Genomic DNA, 16,949 nt, shown 5'->3' with positions numbered 1-16,949 from the left:
AGAGAAAATTATAAGTGTAGCTGAGGCGAATAACATCTGTGTGAAACACAAGGGTCATTGTAATATATCGGTTGTTACGTCGATTTGATTGTCGTATCTAGTGACCTGTAAGGTTTTGGTTAGTGTTGTTTTTCTCAATAACGAATCATTCTTCGGATATGGTGTATGAGATCAGTGGGATTCGATAGCGCTAAGCACCATGGCAAGCAATCTTCAGTGGGTTGCACCAAGGGAACTCGAATTTGGCGTGAATGTCAGCGACAAATACAAGAAACTCGATGTGCATTGAAAATCATTTTAGCTAATCTGCTGAATACCCCGCCACTTATTTGCATAAGAATAACAGCTATTGTATTCTGACTTCTTTAGAGAACGCCGACGAGTGCTAAAAAAGGTGGCAGGGTATTCAGCAGTTACTTGTTGGAGAAGAAGCCGGCAGGTCCTATTTTCAACTTTGTAGAGAAGAAAAGGACCGCTAGACCTACCATCTGAGACTGAAACAAGAGATTGGAGAGCAGTTTGGCATAGGAACTGAAGACAGCTTTCCGAGCATGCTGTTATAAATCCACGAAAGAATGTCACGTAGGAGCGACACAAATTCATCACATGCACGGAATCAAACAGTAACCTGCTGCGCAGAGCTATGGCGGTATTAGGGAACTTTAAGCAACGACAACGGCGACGGCAACGAGAACATCACACATTTGGCAAAAATAATAGCGTTGCACGCCCTGCACGTGCGTTTTTCACTTTTGTCCATTTCTTTGCCGCCGTCAGCAAAAAAACAACAGGGAGTTTTAGCAAAGACTACGCTACGGCTACGGCTACGGCAACGCCACACAGCAAGAATATTATTGGTTGAAAAAGGAAAAAGGCCCGTGCTGCACGTGCAACACGAATTTCCGCGCATTTCTTTGCCGTACTTCAAAAAAAAAAAAACGTGAAATCACCAAATTTTAGGTTTTGACGAAAAACGTGAGTATATAACAATGAAAATGTCATTTTCAGTTTTGACTTTAAAACCGTTCGTACCCATCCATTTACAGGATAGTTCGCCTGTATTGTACAATGTGAACAAGACGGATTAATCGCGAAGTACTTTCGATAGCGCTAAGTTATATTTTGGACTAACGTTTTCGTTGCTGTAGCCGTCGTCTTTGCTAAAACACCCTAACGTGAAATAGCCAAATTCGAAGTTTTGTGAAGAACGTCAGGACTTGCCGAGGAACTTTGAGAACAACTTCATTCTATTTTGTTTTGGTTTTGTATTTTCATGCGGCCAGCGGTTTCGGTATATGTCACATTTAACTAATGATGAACCTTGAACCTTTGAAGAGTGTTGAGGCCGACATTGTTGTAATGTTTTTTCACTGAGGATCGAAGAAGTAAATTCTGTTATAAATTTAGACCTGGTTTATATTCTTAACTGCTGTCGCTACAGGACTTGAGGATAACGACTCTCGTTGATTTGCCTCTCGCGCCAACGACAATGCCGGCAGCGCTACTCAGGCTAATCAAACTACAAACCTGAGAAATCTGGCCTGAATTTGTGCGGATGGCTTAGTGCACGATCGAATCGTATGGTTTTTACGAAAGTCTAACACTCGATCATGATGTCAGCTAACAAATTGTTTAATAATACCGCATTTTCGTGTTGCACTCAGGCCCCACCGACTCAGCACCAGAGTTTCTTTAGAAACTAAACCATAAAGAGAAGTGTTTGGGCCTGGTTGGCCGGATACATGTACAGTAAACAGGCACTCACCTCCCGCTATGTCGCTTGTGTTGAGTCAATTCCCAGACTAAACGTTATGTGTAGGTTCGTTAATACTTAGGTTCTGCTCCGAGAGGTTTTTCTCCACGTACTTTGGTGAAAAGCCTACGTTTGTACGGCTACACCTCAGCTATCCAGTTTTCCCCTCTAAAAAGACCGGCCGGCAACATTTCGTCCCTCCTCAATCAGCCGATCTCTCTTTGCCCGGCTAAATAAGATTGCTACTTTGATCAAATTACTAAACAAGGGCCGACATGACAAAACTTGACAAAAAAACTTGACAAAAAAAGCACCCTCTGAAGATGTGGTAGTGACCAGTTACGACACCGTCAGTAACGTGAATTAGAAAGAAACGGAAATTGCACCGACGGTATGGGATTTGAATAAAGTCTCCTTCAAAAAAAATTAATAAATAAAAAATCCCGTATCCTGATAATCCGCTAATAGGGCTTCGTTGTTTGCATTTGCAAATTTAGTAACATTAACAATGAGTTTTTACAACAAACTTCAAGTTATATTATAGATTTATCTTTCTGGTAATTTCTCGCTAGTTTCCGAAGTTTACCTGTAGTTGAAGTTCGCTGTAAGTGGACAATTTTGTGTTAACTGTTTGCGCATTCCACGGATTTAGAAAGAAACGGAAATTGCACCGACGGTATGGGATTTGAATAAAGTCTCCTTCAAAAAAATTAATAAATAAAAAATCCCGTATCCTGATAATCCGCTAATAGGGCTTCGTCGTTTGCATTTGCATTTGCAAATTTAGTAACATTAACAATGAGTTTTTACAACAAACTTCAAGTTATATTATAGATTTATCTTTCTGGTAATTTCTCGCTAGTTTCCGAAGTTTACCTGTAGTCGGTTGAAGTTCACTGTAACTGGACAATTTGTGTTAACTGTTTGCGGCGGGGGGGGGGGGGGGGGGGAGGGGGGGGGCTACTCTCTCATATGGGATGTATAGCTATGTGTGGCTCCAAAGGGTATGGTTTTTTAGCCGTTTTGGTCTGAAATAGCGTATGATTTTTGCACTAAAGTCTTGAATAGGGTATGTTTTTTAGAAGAAGCTACTTATTTATCATAAGGCGGTAAGACCATCAGCAAAAGCTCTTCTCAAATTATTACGCCAACCCTGTAACAGCTGAAATAGATCTGAAAATAGGTTTGAAATAGGGTATCACATTTTTGGTCAGCTCCGAAATAGGATAGGGAAAATCGCAGATTTTGGTCTGAAATAGGGTATTACACGTGAGTGAAGTCACAAAACATTCCCCAAGCTCGGATATCTTCTGCCCAAGTAAAGATTTGAATTGTGAGATTCTAGCTGCAGGTTTAAAGGGAATGGGAAAGAAATTAAATCTCCAGCAAAAAACGATGTCTTCTTTAACGCTCCCGATGACCAATAATACACTGCGCGCTGCAATTGGCGATTCCAGGAGCCATGAGTAGGAGCTTGCCTCTCCCATACAAGCCCTATAAGGCAATCTTTGCACGTATCTTTCTATTTTTAGAACGCTACGAGTTCTTCGGATTTTCACACACCGTTTAGAATGGCCAATCAGAATAATTTGCTGTCAAACGAAGACAAAAATAGTAAAAACAATGTATGCAAATACTAAGAATAGGAAGATACGCGCAAAGGGTTGAGACAAGGATATGACTGCACAGGGAAGCGCCTTCTCATTAGCTCCTGGCTCAAACAAACAAAGACATCCGAGAAGATACTATAAGTCTCTACCCTCGGGGCTTTTCAGGACTAATCTAAAATGCTTTATGGGGGACTTTAGCCAGACTGCTTATTACGCAGTTTACAATTAATTTTGGGAAGTAAAAGACGCTCCCGTCCAGATAAGGTCAGACCACAACAACGGGGACTATGTCCCCTACTCTTATCGAATAGTGAGTGGGTTCTTTAACGTCCCATAACATTTAATTTCCAACAAGGGCTATGAGACGGGATCTTCAGTTTACAGTCCTTATCCGAGAAGATTTGAAAGTCTAACCATTTGCAGATCTCATTACAAAGGCAGCACTTTCTTCTCAGTTATTTTAAGACCCTGGGTGATGGTCCGGCCGGAGTCGAACTCACGACCTCCTGCATGGCAGCCCGGTGCTCAACCAACTGAGCCACCGGTGCGCATACAGACAGTCTGATCATGCATGCGTTCTGACAATAAAACGTTTAAGACACAAGGAGACGGTCGCAACGACCAGCGGGCGAATGTAGTTCTTTAATATTGGAGCGCTTTTTGCAGTGGAGTAACGAACTTAAGCGGTTGGAAATGACGTGGAAAAAGAAAATCCATCATTGTGGGATTGTTCTACATAATACTCCACCAAACCAGTTCAACAAGCAAAGTGCTCATCATTGTTATATAATGAATTACATTAGCAATCTACGGCTTGCTTTTAAACTGATATAGGCCGTTTTTATACAAGGGACGCATAATCTGTCCATACGAATTATGCGTGTTATCCGTCTAGTGTAAAGACAAGACGCACTATGCGTCTGGATGAACTATCCAGTTAAGTGCGTCTTCGAAGACGTACTAAAGTGGGGAGTTTGACGAGACGCATTATACGTCGTGTGCCGGTCTTTACACCAAACGAACTTAAGAGACGCAGAAAAAAGTTTGCCTAACTTCGTCCCAAACGAATTATGCGTCTCTAGTATAAAACGGCCATTCACACGTCCAGTCGTGGCAGTGATACAGAGTTGCTCGAGTATTTTTCCATCAATAACGGTTTTTGCCAAGTTTGCCGGGCGCACTAATTCCAATGTCCTCTATACTGGGACCGACTCTCCTTCCATTTTGAGAACGCGCCACCAATTCCGATGTTGTGCTGTAGAGCTACTGAAGCTCCATCAACCTGCCTCTTGCCTGCTTCGCCTCTTAACTGAAAACAAAAATGAGTGCACGGAAAAAAATAATCTCACGTTTAAACAACGCATAAACTGAAATTGAAAATGCTTAGGCCTTAGCATCAATGCATATGCCTTCCAGGTCAAACACATCGGGCAACGGATCACTTAAACGCCGGAAGGTATAACAAAGCAAATTAAGCCAAACTACCCAAATAGAGGTAGTAGGGAGCTTCTTGAATCACGAACGGAAAACCGGAAGAGAACTGTTCGCATGCCAGGGCAGTGGTCACCCCTCCCATACATTTTTAAACAAATCGTCTCCGATAGAGGATCCTGAAGGGGGTGACGATAGCATTTCCCAGTCCAAATTTGGGAAAAAATCCCAGTCCCAGTGGCAAATTTTCTTAGAATCCCAATCCCTGCTACTAAGATCCCACTGGTCAAATAGCCCGAGTTATGATGGGGAAAGTATAATTTTGAGCATCTGTTTGTTGTATGAAGCACTACCAGGATCAAATATTTAAGGAGAGGTCAGAACGTGTTTGAACCCGGGTTGTGTAGATCTCAAAGCAGCACCCTGACTACGCGAGGCCACACTGCCTCCTACATTCGCCTTATGTGACAACAGGGACCTTTAGATTCTAGGACGAGGATAAGAACAAGTACGAGATTTGACTACCCGTTTTTACGCGAAAATACTTACAAGATTTATAACCTGGACAATTAATCTTACTCTTTGTTAGCAGTATAGGTTGCTCAGTTATTCCGGCTTATTGCTGGTAACTGAGCCTTTTTGCTGACCGAAGAATGCCAAAACTGCTACCGTATTGTTGACTTGTTTTGACATGACGACATTTTTGCAAAATCTCGTGCTAAAATGACGACGGTGTCCCTTTTTTCCCGCCAAAATGACGCCGGTTTGCGCGCGTTCACTGTTGTTCAATGAGAAAATCTCGCACTCGTATTCGTTCTCGTCCTAGAATCTAAAGAGCTCTCTATTTTTCCAGTTATTTCCACATGTGCTGACTACTTCCTAAGACGATCTTCACTTAAAGGGACTGTGTCAAGGAAGTGCAGTTGATCATTTTGTGTAGTTTTACGAATTACTGGCTCCTACTCGCTTTGCAACTTGACGTTTAACCCAGAAATTACTGTTAAAAAACACCACTCAAAGCCTCGTGGCAAAACAAGTCTGTGGAGCATACATAATTTGAGGTACAAACAACAGGGATGAACTTCGAAAAACTGCTAGGCTGAACAATTTTCCAAAAACCCCAATTGCAATCCATTTTACTCCTCTTCACTTTTGACCATCCCTGCCTCGGCCCTTTTGTATTTTCTGTTTTATTCGAAACTTCCTTCAGCGTATTAAGTGCTTATTTTTATGTTTCGCTTGATTTGGTTGCCAGTTCCCAGTCACTGAATGTGGCTAAATTTCATGGCAGAGCCGCTTTACCCAGACAGTTTTTTTAAAAATCTTCATCAGTTTGCATGTATACTACACTTTTTGGATGATTTTTCAATCATTAGCCATTAGTTGTAACTTGACGTCGTGTTCAATTGGGATCAACCGTTTCAACCACAACCGGTTTTGATTGAAGCGGTTGAGGTTTCCCAATACAACCTCTTTCCAACCATATTCGGTCGGAAACGCGGTTACGCCTGGGAATAGTCATGACCAGACTTCTCCGCATGGACAAGTTGATTGCGATACCGACGTAAGAGTTTTGAGCCAATAACATGTGCAGTAACACGACTGAGCAATCGAAAAAAACTACTTTTGACACTCAAGTGAATAGCCCTTAAATCAAATACTGCAGAAGCCCACCAAATGGAGCCTCTATCTACACTTATTCCTTTAGCCAACCCTTTCCCGACTACATTTACACATTAAGCTAGAGATTTTTATGTTTTGAACGACTTTTTTTCCCACGGAGTGTCCTATTTCCGGGGGGAGCGCGTGAAGACTCAATTCCAGTGTGGTGTGTGTTTGTTGGGTGGTTATATGACGTAAAACAATAGCACTGTCATACATGTAGCTCTGTTTTGATTGGGCTTTTAATCTCGAGACTCTCACAAGAGGGGTTCTATTATAACTCTACTCGAGAAAGGGTTTACTCCGAGGCTCACTATGAATGATAGAGGCTCCGTTTGATGCGTTCCTGAATATTGTCAACATGTGAACGTTAATGCAGGCTTAAAGTTGGTGGTACTAAAGTGAAGTTACCGAGGGCAGAAATTAAGAAACAAAAGCTACTACAATTTGTTTTTTACATCTCCACACGGTTGGGATTGAAGTTGCACCTCTGCCAACTCAGTTAAACTAACCTGCATGCCCTTGGATTCCATGAAGTCTCTGGAGCACACAACTGCAGCTGCTGAGCCGTCTGCCGCGGGCGCCGACATGGCAAACGCGATAGGCTCACATATCATTCGCGATTCACAGATTGTTTTCAGCGGAATTTCTTTCCTCAGGCATGCGTTAGGGTTCTGTGTGCTGTGTTTGTGGTTCTTGTACGCAATCTCTGCACATTGCTCAAACATACTGCCATACTTATCACTGTGTTCTTTGGCTGCATAGGCAAACAACTGTGACAAGACTATTTAAGTTTGAAATCTTGTTACAGTTTTGATTCAAAGAGAATATCTGCAGAGCAACCTCGTTCCCAGGGTCTTCAACATGGAGGCTTGCGTGGAAAGCCGAGAAGATCCTGGGGACGAAAGGAGCCTGTTCAAGAAAGGGAGAGAATTGTTTTGGAAAAACAGGAAAAAGAAAGCTGGTCTTCCACCAAGGTGTGCTTGGCCTTGGCATCACAAATTAATTGAGTTTGTTGGTTCTCTACTTTGCCGTCTTTGGTTTCTTCTTAGAGAAGGGTTATTTTTTGTGTTTACACCTTCTTAAAGACCACGACGCCAAAGAATTTTGGCAAAAAATTATGACTGATTGTCACCAGGGTTTTCGAAAGTTTTGTAAAGTAGCGGAAAGCACCGGACATAACAATTTTTGGCGCCGCAAGGCGCCTTGGGAGCGCCGAAAACGCGAGCTACCCAGCGGGGCTCTGGGTGCACGCTCCCCTAGAAAAGTTTTGAAATAGAGCACTCAGAAACGCTGTTTCCAGTGTTTCTGGAACCAAGACTCAGTTTCCCAGGCAAGGCTGGACTCACTCAAATTCGCTTTATAAAGTAAGTAAAAAAATCATAATTACAATAAAAAATAAAACAAACCCCTGAAATATTGGCATCAAAGTACCGGACATGGGATGGGAAACCACCGGAAGAAACGTCCGGCCCCCGGCCTCAACTGAAAACCCTAAATTTGTCATCACCGTTTTTATTGTGACAAGCATCATCATCATCATCATCATCATCATCATCACATCGTCACTGGCAATGGTGGTAGTGATCATCTAGTTAAAGACGGCACAACTGTGAACGTTTTTAGAGGTTTATTAACCAAGCAACATAATAAATGCGACTTTAAAAAGAAACAATGTCAGGCGCATAGTTTGACACGAACAACAATCGTCGTTGTGTCAACTTTGCATCATCTCATCTTTACAATCTATCAGTCTAAGAAGTTCTGCCATTTTAAAGAGTCATAAGCTACTGCTAATTTCATACAAAGGCCTATAAGATCCTTTAAAGATTACAGAATGATCGAAAGGAGCTTTTCATGGCATAAAAGTGACAGTCAACTGATAATCTCTTATAAGCATGCCCAATTACAAATGGTACTGCATATACCGATGGTAAATGAGATAACATCAATCAATAAGGATTAATGAGATAGCAATGTTTCTGTTCAAAGTTAACGTGTTTTCTAAAAGAGCTCCCCTGAGACGTCAGTGACACCTTACTGAACTAAAATGTACCCCATTGCCTTGAGGGTCTTATTACCATTGTCGGGCTTGTAATCAGCAGCAAAGTTTCCACAAGTGTTGTTGTCGAGAATTTCTCCTCCAGTGCCGAAGCCGATTCTTGAATCACACCTAACGCAGGGCTTAAACTGGTCCCCAACTATACCAATTCTTACTCTTGAAAAGCCATCGACGCTACCCTGAACATTGAAACCTTCAATCATGCAGACGGTTTGCAACGAGGCCTGTTCACCAATCAGCTTCTTCCACGTGGCAAGACCAAGTGATGTGTGTCTGCGTCGTCCATCGGAAATAAGCGAAAAAAGGGACTTGGCGCTCTTGTTTATAACCACAAAATTTATATCTTGTTCGCCATTGACTTTCATACCGAGACAAATCTTGGTGAAGGGTGTGTCCCAATAACTCGGCAATTTTGTTTCGTTTGAGTCGAACCCAGTCTTCCCTCCATCAAGGTTAAAGATTTCCTTGTTGCTCCACATATTCGAATCATAGTGAAATGTGAGCTGTTAAGAATTGAAAGTAGTACCAGATAAGATAAGACATTTCAATGGATTTTTGTCGCCGTATGTGGACCCACTGTTGTAAAGCAGCTACAGGGAGCTTACTTCCCAGAAAAACATTGTTGAGTAAATTCTATTTTTGTACCCTTCGATCTCGCGTAAGAATTTCAAGATTGGCAAAAAAAATAACGTTTTGCTTAAAGTTAACGAAACATAACATTGGGAATTTGACAAGATACCTTGTTTCCATCAGTTTTCATGACTGGTGTCCATCCACCTGTTCCGCATCCAAAATCACCCATGTGACAAAAAACGGAAGTTGGTTTAGAGTCCAAGAGGAGTGAAAACAACCTTGCTCTCGTTTAAGCTGTGGATACAAAGAACAGTTTAAGGTTCACTCATGACTCTAAACTCGTTTTTAGGCCCTGCTACTCAGGCCATTTTATCTTCTGCAGCCGAATTTCAACTACAAACTACTAATGCTACTGGAGGAACTCTGTTGTTTAATTAATAGAAATAACTGGGAGTGATTAGAGTGTAATGTGAAGTGCTAAGTTTCTACCCTATGTGAACCATATGTGAGCGTTAGCCCTACTCATGGAAATAGGCTCACACAAGGACAGAGAAAAACTCTGACCAGGGTGGGAATTAAACCCACGACCTTCGGGTTAGAACACCGCTGCTCTACCGACTGAGCTACAAGGTCAGACGGGAGCAGGCCGTGGGAACTGAAGATGTTAAAGTCACGGCAATGAACATGTACAAGCACAAGGAAGGACAAATTAATAGCCTCCCTGTTGTTTCCGATGTCGATTTTTCCTTCACTTTCGCTGCACGTTTTAATAATTGCGATTGAGTTTTTTACATTTTTATATACATTATTAATATTTACATTCATTTTGTACATTTTTCTTATGCATTATGTCTGTCATTCTTCTTGGTAAATTGTTCTTTGTCTTTGTTATTCTATTTTGCTATTTTTACTTTAAATTATATTTTGTTACTCCTACTGTTTAAGGTTAATGTGCTACCCTCGTTAAATAAGTAAGTATTTACATTCATACACTAATATTAAATGCAACTTTCGTGTACTTCAACTTGGTGGCTTGATTTTTTTCAAGCATGCAATATGTAATAAAGAATTTATCACATGTTAAAAGCCAGATATCATTTTTATTCACTCGTTTTTTAAATACCATATTGCTCACTCGCTCGAAGACTCGCTCGTTTGCGATATGGTATTAAAAACTCGTGATTAAAAACGATATCAGGCTCTTAACATGTAATAAGCTATATGTATTGTATTGTATTGCATTGCATTGCATTGCATTGCATTGCATTGCATTCTGTTTTACTGTTAACTTGTGATTAATATGTGATTAATATGTGTGGAAGGTGTGGTGGCCTCATGGTTAGTGTGCTCGATTCCGGATCGAGTTGTCCGGGTTCGGGTCCTGGCCGGGGACATTGTGTTGTATTCTTGGGCAAGACACTTTACTCTCACGGTGCCTGTCTCACCCAGGTGTATAAATGGGTACCGGCGAAAATGCTGGGGGTAACCCTGCGATGGACTAGCATCCCATCCAGGGGGGAGTAGAAATACTCCTTGTCGCTTCATGCTACAAAAACCGGAGATAAGCGCCGGCCTGATGGGCCTTCTTGGCTCGTAGCAGACTTTACCTACCTACATACCAATATGTGTATGATGGGAAAAAAAGTCAAAGAGTTAACTAACCAGGTTCTCAAAACAAAAGCCTACCACATTTTTAAAACGGAATTCAACATAGCTGAAGTATCGCTGTTTAGACTTTCGTATAAGTAAAGAGGCCCTCCAAGGGATTTTGGGGAAGAAGTGAACATGGGTAATTCGAACTGGGGAACAAAAACAAAATAAACCATTTCAGGGACAAAAAGCTAAGAACAAGTTTGATTCGGGAACAAAAGCGAACTTTACGGGAACAAGGGACCTCCCCCTAGAGGGGCCTCAAAAACCAACGTGACGTTAAAATGCTGGCAACTTGCCTGGTACAGTCGTTCAGGGCCTTGCAAGACTTTGCTAAAAGAGAAGAGTAAGTAGTTACGCCTCCAAGAGATGCTTACATTAGAGACAATAACAACGTTATTAATGAAAAAAATTAGAACATTCAAGCAAAATCTCTGAATTTCAAGTTAACTTCTTACTTTAAAATCAAGAGCTGGTGCTGTTACAAGAAGTTTGAAACACAAAAATACACCAAAGGGCTTTCCATTATTTTATTCCTGTAACGACGTAATCATTTTGAGAAAGCATATTTGCGTCGCACAACTTTCTTTTTCCACGAACAAGCTGCTATAGGCACTGACAAAAAAAAGTTAATAAGGTTTTTTTTTCCCGTTCATAAATCAACGGGGAAAAAACGGACCGAGAAAATGAGGTTAGCAAGTTATTAATTATATATCTGAAGTTAATCCGGCGTGCGGGCAGGATATTAGTTAAAGTCAAGCGGAAGGTTCGACCGCCAGAAAGGATTGCTGTGTCAAAATCCGAAAAAAAAATCTTCTTGGCTGTTTGAAAATAGCTGCTTTCAACATTCAAACAGTTTTCAAGTTTATGTAGCAGGAACGACATGAAAAACTTGCTAGATAATGGCTTATCGACTTTTTTACTGCAGAATACGGCCGCTAATTTAGCCAGTCACAGCGCGCGTACTATCTGAGGAGATAATAAAGCCAATCACATCCCCAGTATCCCCTTAATCTGCTCAGTTAAACAAAGATCAACAACTCGTTGCATTTGCCCTGTCCTAAATGCACCGCTAACCCGAGCCCTTAAAGATTGTCAAACAGGTAGAACCAAAAATGTTCAGGAGTAAACATGGGAGTTCATGTTAGAATGACAGCGACTTTCAATCGAGTGTCGTAAAACCAAAACGACAGTAATTATTGGCCAATCAAAAAGGACGGAGACAATTCAGTAAAACCAATCAAAACGCGAAGTAATTACACGTAGCTTCTCGATTCATAAACAGCCTTTATTTAAACTACATATTAATGCTGCGTTAAGATTGTCAGTCCATTTGCTGAATGTGAAAACGCAACTATACTTAACAAAAAAGAAAGGCAAATGATGATACGCATTTTTTGAAGATGCGATGCGTCTTAAAATACATGCATAATTAAGTAAGGTCAACTTTGTCTCGCTCACGCAATTCTCATATAGACGCTCGGTAAAGTTGTCTCGGGAAGGAGGGCTGTCTCGGGTAAGCGAGACCATATAAACAAGCCCTTAATGTCCCGATTTTCCCAACAGTGTGGTGACGCCTATATCAACGAAACAAATCCTACAAATTGACGGCTTGTCACATATTGTCTCTTGCGAACGTAGGTTGGAAATGGTTGAGAAATCTTTTCAATGTGTTTTCGATTCATTGTCTTTTGGAATTCCGGCTTTAGTCTGTATTTGTTTTTGGCGTGTTTGTGGTGGGGAGTCAACAGAGAAACGTTTGTATTGTGTTTCAATGAAACTGTTGCTGGTCACAAAAGCTCGAAAATTATCTTGTTCCAACGCTCTCTCTCTCTCGTCCCTCTCTTATAAGAAGTTGCTTGGTATCTACAGAAAACAGGCAAAATCAAACATGTTTCTTTCATCTTTGGCGTAATGCAGATTTGTGCTTGACGTAAGCCGTTTGCTGTTTGTGTTTAGTATCGTTTGACTGATCTTTGTTTTCGACCACTTAGGCAGTCCATTACAAGTCCAATTTATCAACCCATGCATCTGGTCTATGGACTAGGGCTCGGTGCAATACAAACAGTACCACATCCAAGCTTACTTTACACACATGCCTCACAAAAAAGAGGATCGACAACGAAGATAAATATCTAACCTGAACATTTCTTCACACTTCACTCTGGCTAAAAATGTTAATTACTTTTTCAAGTGTTTGACTATTCCCGAGGCCGGCAAAGCTCTCCAGAAACAGCAAATGGCCGTTTTTTATACTGGAGACGCATAATTCGTCTGGGACGAACTTGGGCAAACATTTTTTCTGCGTCTATTAAATTCGTCTTGTATAAAGACGGCCACAAGACGCATTATGCGTCTGGACGAAGAATCTGTTTTAGTGTGCGTCTTCGAAGACGAACTAAAACTGGAAAGTTCGTCCAGACGCATTATGCGTCTAGTGCCCGTCTTTATACTAGACGAATTTAACAGACGCAGAAAAAATGTTTGCCCAAGTTCGTCCAAGACGAATTATGCGTCTCCTATAGTTCGTCCCGTCTTTACACTAGACGGATAACATGAGAGACGAACAATTCGTCTGGACGGATTATGCGTCTCTAGTATAAAAACGGCCAATGGCCGTTTTTTTATACTTGAGACGCATAATTCGTCGCGGACGAACTTGGGCAAACATTTTTTCTACGTCCGTTAAATTCGTCTAGTATAAAGACGGGCACAAGACGCATTATGCGTCTGGACGAAGAATCTATTTTATCGTGTCTTCGAAGACGCACTAAACTGGAAAGTTCTTCCAGACGCATTATGCGTCTAGTGCCCGTCTTTATACTAGACGAATTTAACAGACGCAGAAAAATGTTTGCCCAAGTTCGTCCAAGACGAATTATGCGTCTCATATAGTTTCGTCCCGTCTTTACACTAGACGGATAACATGAGAGACACATAATTCGTCTGGACGGATTATGCGTCTCTAGTATAAAAACGGCCAATGAAGGCAAGCTTCAATGGCAAACTTGTAAGGCTCCTCCTTGCCAACGAAAAATCATTTAATTGCGCCCGCGGCCTCGTTTCCTTGTTTTATAAATTGATCTATAGCTCTAACTATGGCTGTATAAAATAGACAGATATCAATATGTTTTTTTGATTTTGCTTAACAGCAAATCTGAGCTCGAGGTTTTCCATGAGCGAGAGACTTTTTCTAATAATCTCTGATAAACAAATTTATTCCGAAGCACAAAACCATCAATCAAAGATGAGAATAACGCAAAGTCAAATTGACTATTTCATCATCCCGTACGAGGGTTTCTCTTCGTGGCACCAACGGCCGGTTGTCTTAAAAGTTGTCAGAATCACCTAAAATGGTTTCCACAATGCTTTAAAAGCTCGTTTAGTGAGTTTGTAGCAGCCCTTCAAAATATATATCTGTTCGGATGTTCTACGGGAATTTCAGGTTGCTGTAGAACGTCCTTCATGGCTTTTTTGCCTTGTCCTGAAGTTAAAGAAATCGTGACGGGTCTGATAAAAAAAAACTTTACATTAAGTAGTCGTCGTTTTTTCCCGCAAATTTTAGGGAACGTTTGCCCTTAATATGATTCTCAAAAAAACTACGGCCAAAATGATAGAAGTTATAAATCTTCAAATTTTCTTCCAGCGTCACAGTTCACTCTTACTCAGCTTAGCAAAATTTAAACGTTCTTCAATGTGGTTTCGAAATTTCTACGCATCTCTTCGCACTCTTCACACTTCATTACTTTTCTGAAATAGCTAAATCTCTGTTCAGAAGAAATGTCGAAAAAATCTTACTACACCTCGAAAGTTTAAGTTCGAATATTTGAAAATGTTAACCCACCATCCTTCCGAACAGACAATTACCGAAATAATAATTACTCGTTGGGTGCCCATGTTCTTTTGCTAGAAAAATCTCATAAAATTTTGATGAACTCTCCTATTGTCAGCAGAAAGTTGTCAACTGCCTCGTCTGTGAGTCACTACAATGTGTTGTTATTTGATTGGTAGGAATCGATGAATTCAGCATTCCCAAAATAGAGCGCAGGAGACAAGAAAAATCTGGTTTGGAAAGACTAAATGAACTGAACCTCAAGTCTTAGAAATCATTTTATACCCGCAGTTTTTGCTTCCACTTCACAGAAGAGTTTTCCTGAAAGAACCAGTGCACAATGGCATTCCAGCTAGCTCTGCTTTTTACTGGGGATTTTCGTTGGGACATTTGCCAAAACTTCTGTGCAAACAACAAAAAGCCCTGGTATTAGTAAACCCCAGTGCAACGTGAATAACAACTTTTACGCCGGACCACACTGCTGTAAGAAGATCGAGCAGCAACTCACACTGAGATCAAAGAAGCAATAACTGCGCTGAAAGCAAACGAATCTGGCGGCTCTCAAGACAAAGGTCTGCAGTTATACATTTTAGATACATTTACTTCGAAGACACCAGTCGGGTTAGAATTTTCACATCTGTTCCGTCGCAAAAATCAATCAAATTACGATCAATTGCTTTTGAAATATTCGCTAGCTCCGTATAGTATTTCCCTGTGTGATGTCTATTCAACTTTTTAGAGGATAGAGATAACGATGAAACCAAAACATATCTAACAGGAATTCATCCCGCTTATGTAATTTTTAGTCAACAAGAACTGCGCCGATGTTTACAATTCTGGCGAAAAGATAAGTGGTGTGTACAAAAATCGATCCCGATGGTCTGGGAGAATTTGAAGTGTACTGTGATCACAAAACTGCCGGCGGAGGATGGACGGTCTTTCAAAAAAGACAAGACGGCTCCGTAGATTTCTTCCGCGCGTGGGACGCCCTACAAACGAGGCTTTGGTAATCTAAACGGAGAGTTTTGGCTTGGACTGGACAAGATTCACCGCCTGACTGTAAGCAGCAGCAACAAGCTTCGCGTGGACTTGGAAGACATTCATGGAAATACAGCATTTGCCGAGTACAGTTCAGTTACAGTGGCAAGTGAGCGAGCAAAATACCAGCTGAGTTGGGGGGGAAATATTCAGGTTTGCAAACTCTGGTGATTTAATAAACAACCCTTTGTTAATTAAGATAGACACACTTTCTCATTTCAACTAGGTGTGCAGTCTGTCTCTAACTGATAGAACTCAGTTCTACTGTGATGTCAAAGAATTTTATCTCGCTTTGACTGACAGAATAAGTTGTATATGTAAGCCAGTGAGTTAGCTAAAAAAAAAAGAACAGAGCAAGAAACTGAAAAAACCTGGTAATCATTTCACTCACGTGGTGATAAACACGTTACATCGATTTCATGTCGGTGGCAAGTAGAGACAACAAACAATCTCAAGTGCGTCTTAAGAATTTTTAGCATTTTTAAACAAGTTTTTAAAACTGCTTCTTATTTTGATTGCTTAATTGTTTTTTCTTTTTTTTTTTTTCTTTTCATTCAGGCACTGCAGGTGATTCCCTTGGCGTTCACCGCGGCCATGCGTTTAGCACCAAGGATCGCGATAATGATGACTATTTAGCTGGCAACTGTGCGTCAGGCTACAAAAGTGGCTGGTGGTTCGAGAAATGTCACTACGCCAACCTGAATGGTCTGTATCTTAATGGCAAGACCGATTGCAAGTGGAATGACCTGGTATCATTGGAAAAATAGTAACTACTCTGTCAAGCGGTCTGAGATGAAAATACGACCACAGAACTTTTAAGCCTCTGTGTCATTTGTATCCGTGACATGCCCGTTACTATATATATCAATTGCTAAACAGGGGATGGATCTTATTGGTCATCAATGAATCGAACTGCTTAACTCGCACAACCGTGTAAAACACTCGATAGGTTTCACAACAAAAAAATTCTCGCGATTACATATTAGTAGCATACCGCGCATGTTATCATCCGGTAGATTTAGATATATCAATACTTGCTTAGTTTCACAGAACCAGTAAGCTGGGAATGCTTCAATAAGGTTCGCTAATGATGACCAATGATAAATGTTCTTCTTCTTTCCTTGTCTGCATGGTAGTTTTTACCCTTTTATTTTTCAAGAAAGAAAAGTAAATTGCCTTCTCTCAACAATTCATTGCCTTTTTGCTCTCACAAAGACCTTTTCACAGAAAAACCCAAAGCAGCAACAATTTCAAAAAAGAGAATATTGCAAGATATTAAGCTACCCATTTACTTTAGATGACACTAAAATTTGCAAATGTCTTGTTGAAAGGAACTTA

The 16,949-nt window shown here is 40.8% G+C and overlaps 1 protein-coding gene and 1 pseudogene across 1 annotated transcript; one reads left to right on the top strand and one right to left on the bottom strand.

Moving 5' to 3' along the window:
- Positions 1 to 8,358: 8,358 nt before the first annotated feature.
- Positions 8,359 to 9,388, bottom strand: LOC138026449 (uncharacterized skeletal organic matrix protein 5-like). The gene is made up of 2 exons (XM_068873813.1): positions 9,258 to 9,388; positions 8,359 to 9,021 (listed from the first exon to the last, which is right to left on the bottom strand). Exons 1-2 carry the CDS (start codon positions 9,318 to 9,320, stop codon positions 8,494 to 8,496), a joined length of 591 nt encoding a protein of 196 aa, XP_068729914.1. The 5' UTR covers positions 9,321 to 9,388; the 3' UTR covers positions 8,359 to 8,493.
- A 3,703-nt stretch (positions 9,389 to 13,091) lies between these two features.
- On the top strand, positions 13,092 to 16,430 carry LOC138027560 (ryncolin-2-like; annotated as a pseudogene).
- The last annotated feature ends 519 nt before the right edge of the window (positions 16,431 to 16,949 follow it).

This window comes from Montipora capricornis, chromosome 12, assembly GCF_036669925.1.
Source record: "Montipora capricornis isolate CH-2021 chromosome 12, ASM3666992v2, whole genome shotgun sequence".
Taxonomy (NCBI): Eukaryota; Metazoa; Cnidaria; class Anthozoa; order Scleractinia; family Acroporidae; genus Montipora; species Montipora capricornis.
This window is presented reverse-complemented; position numbering and strand designations above follow the sequence as displayed.

What these genes read in the sequence shown, in the direction of transcription:
- LOC138026449 (XM_068873813.1), bottom strand. Translation starts at nt 9,320, where the DNA reads ATGGGTGATTTTGGATGCGGAACAGGTGGATGGACACCAGTCATGAAA. An exon ending in TGAAAACTGATGGAAACAAG is followed by an intron (nt 9,022 to 9,257) that starts GTATCTTGTCAA and finishes AATTCTTAACAG; the next exon opens with CTCACATTTCACTATGATTC.